General features: G+C 33.2%; 1 protein-coding gene across 1 annotated transcript; it reads left to right on the top strand.

The window, feature by feature from the left end:
- The first annotated feature begins 14,244 nt into the window (after positions 1-14,244).
- On the top strand, positions 14,245-17,901 carry LOC109011518 (protein NRT1/ PTR FAMILY 6.3-like). Its single transcript, XM_035687531.1, has 5 exons — positions 14,245-14,442; positions 14,554-14,731; positions 14,848-14,887; positions 15,075-15,655; positions 16,806-17,901. Exons 1-5 carry the CDS (start codon positions 14,325-14,327, stop codon positions 17,677-17,679), a joined length of 1,791 nt encoding a protein of 596 aa, XP_035543424.1. The 5' UTR covers positions 14,245-14,324; the 3' UTR covers positions 17,680-17,901.

Here is a 17,901-nt window from a genome sequence, read left to right as displayed (position 1 = left end):
ACTTTTAGAAGTTACTGTAGTTATATTCTAAATATTTGAAATATAGTTATTCTAATGTGATACATTTTATGGCTCAATAGCTAAATTTTCATTAGATTTAATTTTTAGCTAATCTAATAAAAATGCTCTAAGTGATAATTATTACAGTACTCACCCTAATCCAAATCCAAACCCTAACCCAAACCCAACTCTGCCAAGCAGAGCTGCCCGGCCATAGACTCCCTAAACAAGCCAAACCCAACTCTGCCAAGCAGAGCTGCCCGGCCATAGAACTCCCTAAACAAGCTACTTAATGGAACGGTTGGTGCCGTGGTTGGGGACCCCACCAGATACCCCTTGCTACTCACTTCTCGGAGGCCTTCTCGATCTTGAAGCCGGTGTCTGCCTCTGCACTGCCAATATTGAAGCCAACATCCTTGGCATCAACCTTAACGTTCCCGTTTCGCTGAGCTTGCTTGTCAATACTTGTGGGAAGAAGCTAATTCCCTCTGGCTTCAAATGTGCCTACCTAGGCACTTCTTCAGATAATATATATATATATATGTTCAATAAAACTTGTGTGATTAATTTCGTACTTGTGGATTTTAATTCTGAAATTGCGATTGTATGCGTGAATTTCTACTTTTTTTAAAAATGGTCAAGGCTTGTCTTATTTAGGGAAACTAATTAATTGGAATGGTATAGAAGAAAAGAAAACATGCATGCAGTAGTACTAGTACTCGATATATCATAATTAATATATCATAATTAATACATGCAGCATGTCATGCCCATGCATCGACTAATGATCTGCATATACAATAAGTACAATTGATCAGCAAGCTGTATGCATGCATGCTTTCAATAATGGGTAGTGATAGGCTTACTACCTATCTACTACCCATTTATTATTTATAGTGTTTTTATTTTTTTATCATTTTATTTTAAGTATTTTTTTAACATCCTTAATCATTAAGAAAAAATTAAAAAAATATATAAATTTACTAATTATCACTTCCTTAACTATTAAGTAAAATAAAAAATTATAAAAAAAATTAAATATAAAAAAAGTAATAAATGAGTAGTAAGAGGGTAGTAACCCTATCATTTTCCTTCAACAATTAGAACTATTGCGCATAGGGGTGAGTTCGGTCCGGTCCGGTCTGGTCCATGGACCGGACCGGACCTATTCGGTCCAAGAATTGTCCACCCTAGACCGGACCGAGTCACATATAGGACCGAGTCACATATAGGACCGGTCCGGTCCGGTCCATTTCGGTCCGGTCCGGTCCGGTCCGGTCTAGGGTCGGTCCAGTCGGTCTAGACATGTCTAAAATGGGCCATTCAGCCCATCTAAATCTGATTTTTTTTTTGCCAAATTTCAATTTTTTTCGGTCCACTTCAAATTTTGTACATTTTTTTTAGCTAAAACTACTAAAAAAAGCTTGATCTTGAAAAATACAATGATAAAAAAAAAAACTATTCTATATAAAGAACTAAAAAAACCCAAATATTATGCTATTAGCCTTGTAGGTATATATAGTTATAACTTATAACTTTTAGTGATATTAATACTATACTATTATACAAATATTATGCTATAATACTATAACTTTTATAATATGCTATTAAATTATTAATACTATTATTCTATAACTCTTATATGAGTAAAGTTATTATAACTTATAATAGTTATATAGTTGGTACTTACTACTTAGTATAATATATTATATAATACTTATATTATACTAAATAACTATTGACTATATCAATACTAAATTACTAATAGTAATAGTAATATATATTATAATGATATAGTGATACTAATACTATATATTATATAATAATATATTAATACTATAGACTTATAGTGATTAGTTATTATGAATCATGAATCCATGAATCCATGATTACTTGTTTAGTATAATTTATAACTATATAATATTATTAGTATTAGACTATTAGTAAATAGTAATATACTAATATTAGTTATAGTGATTTAGTAATTAGTACAAGTTATAACTATATTATAATATTTATATTATAATAATATAGTAATACTAATACTAGATATTATATAATAATACATTAATACTATAGGCTTATAGTGATTAGTTATTATGAATCATGAATCCATGATTAGTATAAGTTATAACTATATTATAATATTAGTATAACTATAACTATAGTCATAGACTCTTACTCTATATTAGACTATTAGTATTTTTTTTTATATACCATATTAGAGTATAGAAGACTAGAAGTAAAGTCTAGACTATTAGTATAAATATTAATATTAGTATTAGACTATTAGTTAATAATTATTTAATGGTGAGTTAGTGATATGTTAAATGAGAATTATATAATTAATATATTTTTTTTTTCAATTTTAATTCGGTCTGGTCTGAAAAACCCATAGACCGTGGACCAGACCGAATTAAGTCAATCCTATAAAATTCAGACCGAGACCGACTGGTACCATTCTCGATCCGATCCGATCCAAACCGAGTCGGTCCGGTCGGTTTTTCCGGTCCGGACCGACCGAATGTCACCCCTACATATATCTGCACAAAGAGAACCTTAAAACCCATTTCTCTGGCTGACAAAGTACTTTAGCCAGTTTAAGAATGTACGAATTGCAGCAAATTGTTCAGCCAATTAGCTGTCATAGGACTAGCAATTAGTTCAAGAGGCATCTGGCCAGGATGTACTCTACCATGAAATATATCACGTGGGTGGGCAGGGGCTTCGCATTGAATTGTTACGTACGTACTGGAATATATCGTAAGTCGTGATCTCGATCGGTGTATTAATTTCTTGTTCTACAAATTAAATAAGTTGCAAAACAAACTTTGGATAAAGGGTTCGGCCGATCGAGGGTCGGTACCCGGCCACGGAATAGGATATCCACGTACGGTCTCTATAGATCACATTAGATTTAAAATGAATTCTTTTTTTATCATCGGCTCTCTCTCATCAATTCGATCTTTTTCACTCATCAATTTCAATAGTTCGGTCTATTTTTCTTCCTAACTCTTTCTCATTAGCTCGATTTCTATCATCAAGTATATTTACATCAATCACGTTTACACACCGTTTATACCATACGCTTACAACAAACGGTTGAATTTTCAATACAGAAAGGCCACAAAAAATCATGCATGTTGTAGTAAAATTTGTAGCATGCATGCAGTCTACCATGCATTATTCACATGACGGATGCATGTGACCTTCCATATTGCCGGCCAATTAAGAAAAGTTGAAGATAATTTGTTTTGCATTCAAATATCTATGGGCGCCTTTTCAATAATTTTAAGCAAAAGTTAATGATATTGTTTGCACCTGTTTCGATTTCCCTAGCTTCATGAACAGCTGCATGGTTGTTTCCAACCAACCTAGCTAGGTGCCTAATGCAAGGTTTCAGCTTATGAAATTATTATGTGCAAGACAGACAGAATAATAATACTACTCATGAAGCCGACAAAAATGCCTCTCATGATTAAGCAAACACTTGCACTAATTTAAGAATTTGAATCAAAAGCTGATGTTGAACGCCAGTCACGAGTTCATGTTGAAAATTGGAGGGCGGAGAGTGGTTACCAATTAGGTTCTACTGTTCAACTTGTGAATCAACAGTAGTAGTAGTAGTTGTAGTACTACAGTGACGCCGAGAAATTAAAGGGTTAACTTTTCCACTCATCACAGGTTTTATGTCGGTTGTGTTATGTACACATTCTATCAACCATCTTAATTATTATTTAAATATTTTGGATAAATTAAATCATTTCATACCGAATTTCTACGCAACTCTAATCAGAGTACTGTAATTCGTTTAGTTTATCATCTACGTTAATGTTCGTATGCCACTCCTCCAAATGGATTCCTCATCATTTTCTTTAAAATATATCATTAAAATTTATTTATTTTTTATTTTATATATTAATTTTTCCAAAATTTACAAAATATCATCTATCAACTTATTTATTTTTTCTTTATATCATTTAAATATTATACTTTTTAATATTTTTTTATTTATTTCAAATAGTTTTTCTAAATTATCAATCATATCCTCACATTTTTTAATATTTACAATATCTCTCTATATACAATCTCATATTCTATTTTAAATTAATCCAAATTTAATTCTCAAGGTCTCACTCACTCCCAAACACGACGAGTTCTTCTCTTCCTCCTGACTTCTCTCTCTCTTCAAAAACCAAAAATCAATACCTCCAAAAATAGAAACATAAGCATACACAGATATTCGCACCAGACAGAAACCTTATTAGCTGCAGGAAGAAAAAAGAAACCAATATACCTTTTACACTAGTACCCAATCCAATAGAAATCCTTATGAACCCCATGCACCACTTTACCTTCCTCCAATCTACCAAAATCACCTTCAAATTCACACGCAGTCCAACCTAATCCACTTTACCTTCCTCCAATCCACCAAGATGAACTTTGGATGCAAACGAAAGATTACTCAGAGGGCCAGAACCCACTCAGACAAGGAAGAGCAACGAGGAGAAGTTACCTTAGTTGAACAACGAGATTCTTGAACTGGACTTGTAAATTTGAAGCAAACTGAATGCAAACCGTGGTTGATGGAATCGACGAGAACTGAGGAAGGGAAGATGACGCCAAACACACGGAGGGGCTTCTGTGAAATAAGATGAACTTTGGATGCAGATGAAAGAGTATCAAAAGACAGAAATTAATTAAAAAATATTTACATTCCTCAACAGTATCACGTTATATGTAGAGGTAATACTGTAGCAAACTAAAAAACTGAGATGATGTAGAGAATCGGTTGGACATGCATTTTAAGCTAAATTCATCAAATTTTACAAATATAGTAAATTAAAGTTGACTAAAAAAAGGGAGAGAGAAAAAAAAGAGATAAATGATATATTAGTTAACAATTCTTCTATATACAGTCTCCACATGTAGACGCCATGCAATCGGCACGTCAACTGATATTAAAAAAAATGAAAATGAGAGAAAACGGACCTGAAAGCAAATTAAACCCATTTCATTTTGCATTTTTCGCTTCTGCTCTGCTTGCGAGACCAAAGCCGATTGGACCCATTTGCCAAGATTTCTTCATCGATTGAAACCCATCTCTCTAGGTTTCTACCTCGATCCAATTGCGTTGGGTGCCCATCTCCTCTCCACCTTGTTCCCATCTGCCTTTCCAGTTTCCTTCATCTTGAATTGCTCTCAACTGGTCACAAATTTTTTATGTTAGTTTTTTTTTTTTTTTTTTAAGAGCGTGAATCTTGCTTTGATTGCAAAGAGATTTTGGGACTTGTGAGTTCATTTTTAGTTTGGAAAGCTTGCTATTTGAGGTAAGAATCATGGGTTTTGTTATTCATAGATGTCTAATTTGAGCTTAAGAATTATGACTTTTCATTTTTGTTTGATATGAATAAATCTTGGAATTTTTTCATTATTGAGGTTTCAATGAATGAAACAAAAGAATTGGTTGAAATCGAAAAGAGATTGATTCTCTTAAGGTTAATGAATTTGTTAGTTTGAATATTCCAAGATGATCGTAGAAAGAAACCTTTTATACATGCATGGCAGTGAAAAAATGGAGACTTTGGAGCATGATTCATGGTGTTTTCTGCATTTAGAAGTTGATTCAAAGTAACAAAAGGGCTTCGAGTGAGAGAAATTGCATTTTGAAAATGTAAGAACGGATGGGACAGTTGGAGAGAAATTTCTTGAGGGTCTTCAAAATAGAGGATTGACGCCCATGGGTAGAGAAAGGGGGAGAGGGGTCGAAGAAACACAGAGAGGTCTCAGGATCTTCGAGAAATAAAGAGGGGTGGAAACACAGAAAGAATGAGGGAGAGCTGGGGAAATGGGGCAAATGAAAAAAAAAAAAAGGAAAACGGCATCATTTTGTTTTGTCCACCTCAGTGCCGTTTGCCTAGCGCTTGCACCAACCGACTGCCTCCAGCATTTTTCATTAGTTAATAAATAATATCTTTCACTCGTTATATACAGACCTCAAAGATGGTAGCGCGAGAAAAAATAAAAGAAAAATGATTCATATGCATTATTTTTTATAATACATTATATAATTATATTTTAAAATAAAGAATATTTTAATAAAATAATTTATAAATTAATATTACTTTATAAAAAAATCTATATTTTAAAATATATATTATAAAATATATTGTACGAATATAATTATTAAAATTAAAAAATTGGTGTGGAGGCCATGTTGTTCTAAGTCCTGCCAGGGGTACAAAGTGTGAAACTGATCCAAAGATCCCACAAATAAATGCCACGTCATAATTTTTTTGTTAACTTTCATTTTCACTTTTTAGCTCCAATTGATCCTTCTCCCTGTTCCCTCAACATAAACCCAGCACCGTCATTCATTTCTCCGTTTCTTTCCACGTCGTTGTTTGGGCTCATTATCTCGGGTAACAAGCCCTAAATAAGAGAAGTAGCTCTCGCCGAAACATTTGGATCTTGCGGTGCTCGTCCTCTTAAGTTTTGACATATTTCTAGACGCTCAAACCACCGTGATGCTCCATTATTTTAAATGGCCAGGTAATAACCCATTAAAAAATAGAGAAAGAGACAAAGAAAACAGCTTTAGCTATTTGTAAGATTATGGGTTTCTAAGTTTTTTTCTTCGGTGCAAAAGATATGATACAATCACCCAAAGCAATGAAAAGTATTTTGTCCAAAGCACGTGGAATGGAATAATGTAGATCTGGTTTCTCAAACACGAATTTGGCATCTAAACATAATCCCAAAAGGAATAAACTTTGAAACTCCAAAAAAAAAAAAAACAAGTAGCAACTGCCTTATATAAAGATCAAAATGGCGTAAGGATGTTCAAAAAAAAAAAAAGGGAGAAGGCAGACGGATGGGAGGTTTCGAAGTCGCGGCGTCGCGTACAATACTAATCTTTTTTATTGGTTCTCTTATATTAACAAAGACTAGTATGTATATATATATAGAGAGAGAGAAAAAAGAGAAGTTGAATATTTGGGAGATGGATTCAGTTTTCAGCCATGGCTGCTTCAAGGGCTCTGGTAAAGGAAAGGGGGAGAGGGATAGGGGCGTCTGAGGAAGTGAAAAAAGAAAAAAAGCTGACGTGATCATGTGCTATGTCAGTTTGTGCGATCACTCAGTATGTTTGCATCTATAGGATTTTCCTATTATTTGATGTGCTTACGAAGACGAAAAAAAAATTGCCTTTTTAATTACATTTTTTCATATGGAAAAATATTTGCTAGAGCCTAACATCCTCAACACACCGTGTTGAGTTGAAGAAAAAAAAAAAAATTTCTAAAGGGTGTGCTGCGGACGTAAACTGATGCCCAGCATTACTCTTTTCATATATCCATTTGTCAAAGTAAGAAAAAAGAGTGGCACTACGTACCGTCCACATAATAGGACTCTTTTGCAATCTAAATATAGGAATTTTGGGTAGGTTCGAAGTGTGAGATGAAAATTTTATATTTTAATATTATTATTATTTTGAGATTTAAAAAATTTATATTAAGATTTAAAAAAATTGAATTGTTTATTATATTTTACGTAGAGATTTAAAAAACGTATAATGATGAAATGAAAATTTTATATTTTATCTTGTATCCGAATCCTGCCAAAGCCCTCGTTTTTATCATAAAATTGACCAAAACAACATTTCTAAATAAAGAAAAAGTAAAAAATCTGAACTTTCCCTCTCCCTCTCAGTGCCGTGCATCTGGCCTCTGGGTCCTCCACTGCCATATACAAAGCTAAGGTTGTTTTTCTTTATTGTCCAACAAATGTTCGTCATGTCCAAAACACGGGATGAGTAATCTTTTCTTGACATGCATTCATGCATGGTTATTCTATCTACTTATACTTGTATTTGACATCTTAAACATATTTGTCATTTATTCTTGATGAAGATTTGTGTAGCTTTTTATTTCTTAATCCATGCATCATTATACATATTTGCAGTGCTTTAGATTGAGAAAAGTTATAAATAAATTGTTGAGAAAACTTACTTTTAAATTTGGATTATTGTCTTAGAAAAAGTATATAAATTGTTGAACAATTAATGAGAAGCCATGGTCTCTTTCCTTCTCCGTAGGGCGGGCCGGCCTTCAGCAAGCACTCTCAAGACATGGGCAGGAAAGCTAGAAAAACACCATGGAACCCATTCACAGATTTTTACAAACAAGTAGAGTGCACACTACCCTTTAAAACAAAGAATGCAAATAGAAGAGTAATAGCCCAACAAAAAATCCAACAAATTTAAAACAACACGAAGGAACCCATTCACAGATTTGTAATAACCCAACAAATTGATCGACGAATTGTGAAGATGTAAGATTACATCAACAATATTGTGTAAAATTTCTTTTGATTGTGTAAGGTACAAAACAGTTTAAAGTGTAATCGCCCCCTTAGAATATCAAATTGATCGCCCCCAACAAATCTTACATCTTCTCACAATGACCAGGCATCGATTACAATAGAAGAGAAAATAAAATAAAAGCTTACATCTACACCTTACAGCCTACAGAGAGAGAGAGAGAGAGAGAGAGAGAGAGAGACGCATGGGCAGCAGACTGGGTCCTCTCTTGAGGAAAGGGAAGGCGACGTCAATGGGCCGAGGGAGCTACGAGGGCAACTTTTCTTTGCTCTGCTCTGGATTTCACTAAGGAATGAATTTCAATACCTTGGTTCTGCTACGTGAAACGCTCCGTTTTATCAATAAATATTTATTTAGGCCTACAAAGCAATCCATGTCCGTGGACTGCAATAAGAATTACTCAAGAAAAAAATGGACAAAAACATAGTAAGGGATACCTCATAACTTGGTCATTTAGAATATTAAATGATATTTAAAGTTTCCTTTTAAAAAATTGAATAAATATGATATTTATATTAAAAAAATTTAATAGCAGTTCACACTCTTTTTAAAAAAAGAATACGCAGTGCTTGCATAATCTATAACTGTATCCAACATTACTCATCTCAGAATATCTGTAAATAGTAGTTAAAATATTTTATTGAGTTTTGAAAAATAAAAGAGAAAATATTGAATAAAAAAATTAAAAATTTATTTAAATATAAAATTTAAATATTATTTTTGCTTTGAAATATGTAAATTTTGTATTTTTTCTTATTTTATTTGAGAGTTTGAAAAAATTATAATAATTAGATAATAATTAAATAAAAAATTAAAAAATAATATTTTGTATTTAGACGGTATTAAAATGAAATATCCGATAATAGTTAAGAATTTCAAAATAATCCCTTAGAAAGAGAGAGCTTCTACCATTCAGTAGCCCATGGACGTCCCCCAATGACTCAAAAAGAAATAAGGCCTAGTTCTACTAATGGGCTGGACCGTACAAAGGTATCACGAGGAAATGAAATTCTCTGTGCTTCAAGATGCAATGCATGGCATCATAATCATGTGATCGTAACTCCGACAAAGAAATGCAGAAAAAGATGTCATGTCAACACCACAAAAAGCATGGACACAAAAACGCCGATAGGCCAGAAAGAAAAAAGATGTCATGAAAGCATTTCATCGAGACGGGCATAAATTCGTGAGTTTATTGGTAGAGGGAAAAGTGCATAAAGATCAAGGAAAATGAGTGTACAACTAATTTATTACTATACTAATTTATCTTTATTTTAAGTAAAATTAAAATTACCTTTTAATAAATTGTAACTATTATATTGATTGATTTAAAATGAATTTTTATAAAATAATTGTAGGTGTATCAGAAATCAAATAATATGATCGATCACTTTTTGGCCTTTTCGTCTATAAATATATAAAAAATTATTCTCATCAGTCACTATTCACCACTTCACATCTAACTCACATACTTAATGAAAAACACATCCACGTCTTATAAAAAGTTATAGATATAAAATATGAGAATAAATAGTAATTGATATATAGTAAATCTCATATATATATATATATATATATATAAAATGTGGTCTGTAAACATATAATAAACGTTCCTATGGAGTATTTTTTATGTTTGAACTTTTTAGCAAACTCATGATATTGATCTTTCGATGCAAGCTCCTGTAAGCATGCACATACATACATATCCATCCATGCATGCAATTCTCCGTTCCTATCTTCTAATACTACTCATAATAAATTCTACGCATGATGACATATTTCCAATATTATCCTTATAAGTCCCGATTCAAATAATATGGAAAGCCTCTTAATTCCTTGACCACATATTTATTTGTTTGGCTGATGTTTGCTGGCTAGTCTAATTAGATATATTATCTTTAGGACTAATTATTAAGTTCCTTCAAAATACAGATTTATAATTTCTCAATATTATCACATGATTTTATATAATTAAAGAGTAATTCTATTTTTAAGTCAGTATGTAAAGCACATCATCTAATATTTCACTTAAATTATAGGATTTGATTTGTAAGATTTATCTTTCAAATCAAATTATAATATGTAAGCACTTTATTATACAAGTGTGTCTAGTCTACACATCCGCTTGAGAGTATTATTTTTCATAGCTATGCTATCGATATAGAATAAGTACTCTATTCATATGCCTCTACACCACACACTATCCACATAACATAATTTAGTTTGAAAATTAAATTTTAAAATTTGAGTCTTACAGATCAAACTATGTCATGTGGTGGTATCTAATGTATAAGCCTATGAATAGCATTGCTCATCTATATATACTTATAATTTTACTTACATAACTATTGATGTGTCAACTCTTGAGAGTGATAAAAATTTTAAAATTTAAAATTCAAATTAAAAAGGAAAACACTAATAAAATGAAGTTGCAATCAGTAAGTACGTACGTACATACAAGATTGTGTGTAATTAAAGTTGTGAGTACGTATAATAGAATACTCTCAATGTTAATAGTTATATAAGCAATCTCAGCATCATAACACTAGTTTGTGATAAGATTAAAAAAAAAAAAATGTCGCGCAATCTATATTATAAAAGTAACTAATAATTTTTTATTGTTTAGAGGTATCGTACGTCTTGATGATGAGCTATATATATATAGTACTATGCATGCAGATCATGAGCACCAATGAGCAAAACCCAAATCATGATGAATAATTTTGCCCCCTTTTTGTGAAAGACAAAAGAAAAAAAGAACAAATTGCTACACATAATATTGTAATTAATTAATTAGATTGATGAAGATATATAAGTCGAATTGCCCCATCCACAAATCATGGCATCATCATGTAGGTCCAGAGTTTTCAGCTTCCGTCTTCAACTCCTATATATAATCTCTCTTATTTTTTTACCTTAAAATGTCATGAATTATTTGCCGACTGTAAGACAGTGTGCGTCGCCGGCCATGCATCACCCTAAATGGCACTTAATAATTAATTTATTTGCTTTGATAATCTGATGATGATCTACGTACCCAATCATCGTTATCCGACACCTGCCCAAGTCTTTAATAAGCATGGCTATACTTCAGCCACTAATTTTATTTGTTGCATGTGTGGTCATGATTGGCTCTTGGAGGACATGAAAGATCGATATATATATATATATATAATATATATATATATATACCAGCGGTGGTAAACGTGTCACATCTGTCAAATTGAAGAAAAAAATAAAATGTAACTTTGAATATTAAAATAATCTAATATATAAAAATAAAATTAGTATTTATTTATGTTCATTATTTATTATGAAATTTAAATTATATTAAAAATTTAAATTAATTAGATAATTTTTTTTCTTAAAAATAAACAGTAAAATTTTATTTTTTATTTAACGATAAAAAATTAGTATTTTAATTATCTATTTTATGTTAGTTTAAATCAATATTTAAACTTCTATCGTTAGATTAAATCTAAAAATTAAAGATGAAGAGTTGTAATTTAAAACCTATAAACCAATATTTTTCCCCACCTTTCATTTCTCCCTCTCTCTCATTCCCCATGCACGATTGTGGTATTACGTCGCATATTGACATTCACACAGACGAACCCAAAAAGAAACAGAAAAACAAAACAAACGTGAAAAAAAAAAAAAAAACATCTTTATTGTTCATTACTGTTGATGATGAACAGTATAGGAATATGCGAAAAAAAAAAACCACACAGCCTCTTTACTGTTCATTATTGTTGATGAACAGTAATAGGATAGCCTCTTTTAAGATATATACAGATATATATATAAATTAAAGTTAATTTTAAGTGTATGATAGAATATTTATATTTTAATTATCTATTTTATGTTAGTTTAAATCAATATTTAAATTTCTACCGTTAGATTAAATCTGAAGATTAAAGATGATATATCACTTTTAGTATTACTCTATAAAAGTCTAAATAACTTAAATAAAAATCTAAAAAATACTTATCACACAAATTTGATCCAATAAATTCAATTATATATACTTGCTTTTACAAATTCTAATACAATCACTAAAAATTCAAGAATTATAAATAAGAATTACATAACAATCCGACTATAAAGCAAGCATTTGACAGAAGTAATAATTTATTTTACTCTTTAGATGAATACAAAAAAAAGTCTATTTAAAGAGAAAGAGGTAATATAAACACTTGCGAAAAAAAAAAAAAAAAAAAAACCTCTACACTGTTCATTACTGTTGATAAACAGTAACATCAACAGTAATAAACAGTACATGTATAGCAGCTTTTAAGTATAGGCAGAGATATCATATCCATAATAATCCACATGATGATATCAGTATCATTCTTGTACATATTATATGTTCTTTGATTAATTATAAATTATTTCCAAAATGTACTGCATGTGTGAATATGGTGCATATATATATGCATGGTATATATACTTGAGTTCGATCCGAAGCTCAAGCACTGATCAATTAATTTAGGACCAACAATATAAGCCTATAACGATAATTAAAAACGTTAATGTTGGCATGTGATTATTATATTATATATGCTTCATATTTTCCGTGTGTGATTATTTCTTTTTATCACACTAAACTGATTTTTCAGCACGCGCGGGAATTAATTCTCCAAGTATTCAGTCGACATTATTCCAATAAAAATTAAAAATAAAAACAATAAAAAATAAAAATAAAAGCCCAATGATCAATTTCTCACATGCTCAAATTATTTGTGCGTGGTTGATCAAAATAATTTCAACGTCATATTGATCTATGCATGTTCACGGCCTTTTCTTAATCTCCTCGACAAGGGTTCTTGATGAAACTCAATTACATATTAATATGCATTAATATTGGAAATGAATCAATTATCCAGCTAGTACTACTACTTGCCCTAAAAGCCTAATAATATATAATTAGAAGTTATAACTTCTAATTACATATATAACTTCTAATTATATAGAACCTGATATATATATATATATGACCTTTTAAAAATTCTATTTAATTGTCGCTTCTGTCGACCTATATAGCTATTTAATTCGCATCTTGACATCATTAGAAGAATCTGTACGTGACTCGGCTACAGCTTGCATGTCACATATGTGGCGAATTATAATGGTTAATTTACTCCCATCTCTTTTACTAAAAAAAAAAAAAAAAACCTATAAAACTCTACGGTACTCATGCATGCATTAAAAGTTAAAACGGAGTGTTCTCTCTCATACGTTAATGTTGACCCAAAATTGGATCTTTCCCACCATGATGGTGGCTTTCAAGTGGCCCCACCATCTAATCGAATATTAAATATATGGTGGAATTATTGATCTGGAAAGGCCGGAAGGAATCGGCTAGCTAGCTTGATCATGTCAATTAAACTAATTTATAATGACTTCAAGATTCTTCAATTGTAAGTTTGACTTGTGATCCTTTTAAAATATAAACACACATATATACACATATATATAGATATAGATAATGCAAACATTAAAACGCTATAAATCAGAGACTTAAATATTAGGTGTGACTAACAATTAAATGAATATAGTGGTACTTTTCTCTGTCTATCTGAATAAGAAAATAGATATAACTCGTTGGATATACGAGATTTGTAATGAATTATATTCGTCGATGATGTATTGTTGGCAGTTTCTGATGAACTATGTTCAAAAAATGAGTATTTTCGTCGGGAAAAAATAAATAATAAATTTTACTATTTTTTAAAAAAATTACATAATATTTATATACTTCACAATTATATATAAAATTATTCGAACAATGATTAATTCATCAATACAAGATCATATGTTTTTTTTTGGGCCCTATAAATATGGCACTAGCCCTACACCCATATTGTGCCAAAGATCGCTTCGCTCTTATCTTCCCACCATCCTCCAAACTTCATAGACAAATTAATAAAATCCCGAATTAAGAATGAGTACTGCCCCGCCCCAAACACAGCGGGAAACCCTTCCGGATGCCTGGGACTACAATGGCCGTCCAGCCGAGAGATCTAAAACCGGTGGCTGGATGGCGGCCGCCATGATATTAGGTCTCACATAGTCACATCTACTCTCAGTTCCCTGGCGTACGTATTTTGCCTCTCTCTTCTAGCTAGCACGCTAATCCGTGATTCTTTCTTCTTTGGTGTATTTTTCTTCAGGGGGGGAGGCAATGGAAAGGTTAACGACGCTGGGTATTGCAGTCAATTTGGTGACTTATATGACTCGAACCATGCATTTGGGCAATGCTACCTCCGCCAACACAGTCACCAACTTCCTCGGCACCTCTTTCATGCTCTGTTTACTCGGCGGCTTTGTAGCCGACACCTTTCTTGGCAGGTTCTTAAAATACTCGGATTTTAGTTTTTTTCTTTGTATTCGGTCTTCAGTATTAAAAGCTTCCTTAAAACCTATTAATAAGTCATGTTTGCTTGATCTCCGTCCTCTTCCTACAGGTATCTCACAATTGCAATCTTCGCTACCGTTCAAGCAACTGTAAGACTTCTTAATTAATTAAGTAGTACGGATTAGCTTCATGTCTCGCAAACATGCATCTTTCTTATATATATATGCATGAAATTCATCGATCTTATATTTACTACTGTTATAGAGATCACAGAAAAACTCAAATCTTTGTGTCTAGAAAATTATTGACTAATTTTAGACTCCTTTTGGTGATTAGGGTGTCACAATCTTGACGATCTCAACCGTAATCCCCAGCCTCCGTCCACCCACATGCGCCGCGAGAACCGTTACACCCTGCATCCCCGCAGGTGGCATGCAGCTAGTAGTTCTCTATATGGCGCTGTACCTTACCGCCCTCGGCACTGGTGGTCTAAAATCGAGCGTGTCGGGCTTCGGCTCAGACCAGTTCGATGATTCGGACAAGGAAGAAAAAGCCCAAATGACTAACTTCTTCAGCTGGTTCTTCTTCTTCATAAGCATAGGCTCACTCGTGGCCGTAACCGTTCTTGTATACGTCCAAGACAATCTTGGGAGACAATGGGGTTACGGAATTTGTGCGTGTGCCATTGTGCTAGGTTTGGTTGTGTTCTTGTCGGGCACGAGGCGGTACCGGTTCAAGAAGCTCGTCGGCAGCCCGCTGACGCAGATTGCAGCGGTGTTTGTGGCCGCCGGGAGGAAAAGGCATTTGGAGCTACCTTCGGATACATCCATGTTGTTCAGCGTTGATGACGTACTTATAAATGATCAGGGACTAAACAAGGAGAAGAAGCAGAGTTTGCCCCATACTAAACAGTTCCGGTTAGTGGTTACGTACCTTAGACCTATATCTCTACCTCAACTAACTTATTAACTCATGTATAGTAGCTGTTTTGTCCATTTTCCTCGCTATCTTTTCACCTATTTTTCTCCTCTCTTTTTCGTCTTGTCTGACTTCCTTTTCGATCTATTCTTAGTGTTTCAGAAATTACTCCCGTATGATCTATTTGAAAACGGGACCTCTTTTTTCTTTTTCTTTTTTTTCATATAATCGGCAGAGTATGATCCAAGAATTAATAGGCCTAGGCCGGGTTTGGAGTGAATCATAAGGCTTATCTCTTTAGTGGGTCATAATTGTTGACCGATGGATAAATATCTTTCAATCAGACACCGAAATTATTGATCCAGCCAATTAAACCCCTGCGCTATGAAATAAATGGACAGTCTTGTTTGTTTGGCTGGCTAGGTTCATGATGGAGATCATGATTCATTTTGATATACTTTAAGACCAATTTATGGATAGTACCGTTAACACATGACAACATGATGCTAGCTGCCAATTGGGACTAGTAATATCTATGTCCGCTATATAATTATCTCCTTGTGATTTGTATGTCCCATCGAAAAAAATCTACACTTTCGATACTGATCAACAATATACTTCGTGTCATACTTAAGATTCTTACGTAACCCCACTTGTCTGTATCTGTAATCGATAGCTTACGCGCGACCACTTGTCTCAATGTATCCCTCCTCCCCCGGCCGGAGCTAGCAGTCACGGACAATTAGCCATGTGTTCTGTTTCGTTCCATCATCTTCTATTAATAGGAAAAAAAAACATTTTTTTAAGATACTGTCCACGAATATATGGGCTTGATCTGTAGTAAAAAATTATCACAAAAAAGAAAAAATCATGCATGTGCTCGATGCAGTACTGTCTGATCAATAATGAATCCACGAGATATTCACATCATGTTGATGTTATACATGCTGCATGCTCCTCCAATTTAATTCACCGATCGACTGATGTGCACATGATGACACCCTAGTCAACAGGAAAGTAAAACTCACATTACTTTTAAATTATGGTTATTATCCCACCAAAGAAACCAGTTTATTTCGCAAGGCATTAAATTTTTTTTCTTAATTAATTTATAAATTTGTTAAATTTAGACAGCTCTCTCTTTTGCAGTTTCTTGGACAAGGCAGCAATCAAGGACCGGGAAATGTCTAATGGCGACGTCTATGAAGTAAACAAGTGGAAACTGTCAACCCTTACAGATGTTGAAGAAGTGAAATTGGTGATTAGAATGTTACCCATCTGGGCTACCACTATCATGTTTTGGACAGTCTATGCCCAAATGACCACATTCTCAGTCTCACAAGCAACCACCATGGACCGAAACATTGGCTCCTTTGAAATCCCAGCAGCATCCCTGACAGTCTTCTTCGTTGGCAGCATTCTCTTGACCGTCCCAATTTATGACCGGATAATAGTTCCCATTGCAGCAAAAGTGCTTAAGAATCCACAAGGTCTTACTCCATTGCAACGCATTGGGGTTGGTCTTGTTCTTTCAATCTTTGCAATGGTGGCAGCAGCACTGTCTGAACTAAAACGTTTACGAGCCGCACGATCCCATGGTTTAACGGATAACCCAACGGCCGAGATCCCATTAAGTGTGTTTTGGCTGGTTCCGCAGTTTTTCTTGGTGGGATCTGGAGAAGCCTTTACGTATATAGGGCAGCTTGATTTCTTCTTAAGTGAATGTCCAAAAGGGATGAAGACTATGAGCACGGGGCTGTTTTTGAGCACACTTTCGTTAGGGTTTTTCTTTAGCTCTGCCCTGGTTACTGTCGTGCACAAGGTGACAGGGACCAAGAGGCCGTGGCTTGCGGATAATCTAAATGAAGGGAAGCTTTACAATTTTTACTGGCTTTTGGCAATTTTGAGTGCCTTGAATTTGGTGGTATATTTGGTTTTTGCGAAGTGGTATGTGTACAAGGACAAGATGCTTGCTGACCAGGGTATAGAGTTGGGGGAAGTAGAGCCTAGTTACCATGCATAAGGCACTACAAGAAAATTACTTATTTGGAATCAGTTATTTCTACTAAAATAATTATTTTTAGTTAAAATAAGTTTGTTTTCATTGTAAATAATTTTTTTCTGCGAATAATTTTCAAATATATGTTTTTCTTGCAGTGAGGATTTCACTTTCATTCGAATGTCAATACTAAAGCTAGGCTGAATGTGTTTGCAATCCTTTTGTGTACGAAAAGAAGAATGGAAA

The sequence above is a fragment of the Juglans regia genome, chromosome 2 (assembly GCF_001411555.2).
Source record: "Juglans regia cultivar Chandler chromosome 2, Walnut 2.0, whole genome shotgun sequence".
NCBI classification, from domain to species: domain Eukaryota; kingdom Viridiplantae; phylum Streptophyta; class Magnoliopsida; order Fagales; family Juglandaceae; genus Juglans; species Juglans regia.
The sequence above is the reverse complement of the archived record's forward strand: the minus strand, read 5'-3'. Positions and strand labels throughout refer to the sequence as shown.

Excerpts from the sequence above, each read along its gene's own strand:
- LOC109011518 (XM_035687531.1), top strand. The coding sequence starts at position 14,325 with ATGAGTACTGCCCCGCCCCAAACACAGCGGGAAACCCTTCCGGATGCC. Across the intron at positions 14,888-15,074 it reads TCGCTACCGTTCAAGCAACT|GGTGTCACAATCTTGACGAT; the intron begins GTAAGACTTCTT and ends TTTGGTGATTAG. Across the intron at positions 15,656-16,805 it reads CCCCATACTAAACAGTTCCG|TTTCTTGGACAAGGCAGCAA; the intron begins GTTAGTGGTTAC and ends TCTCTTTTGCAG.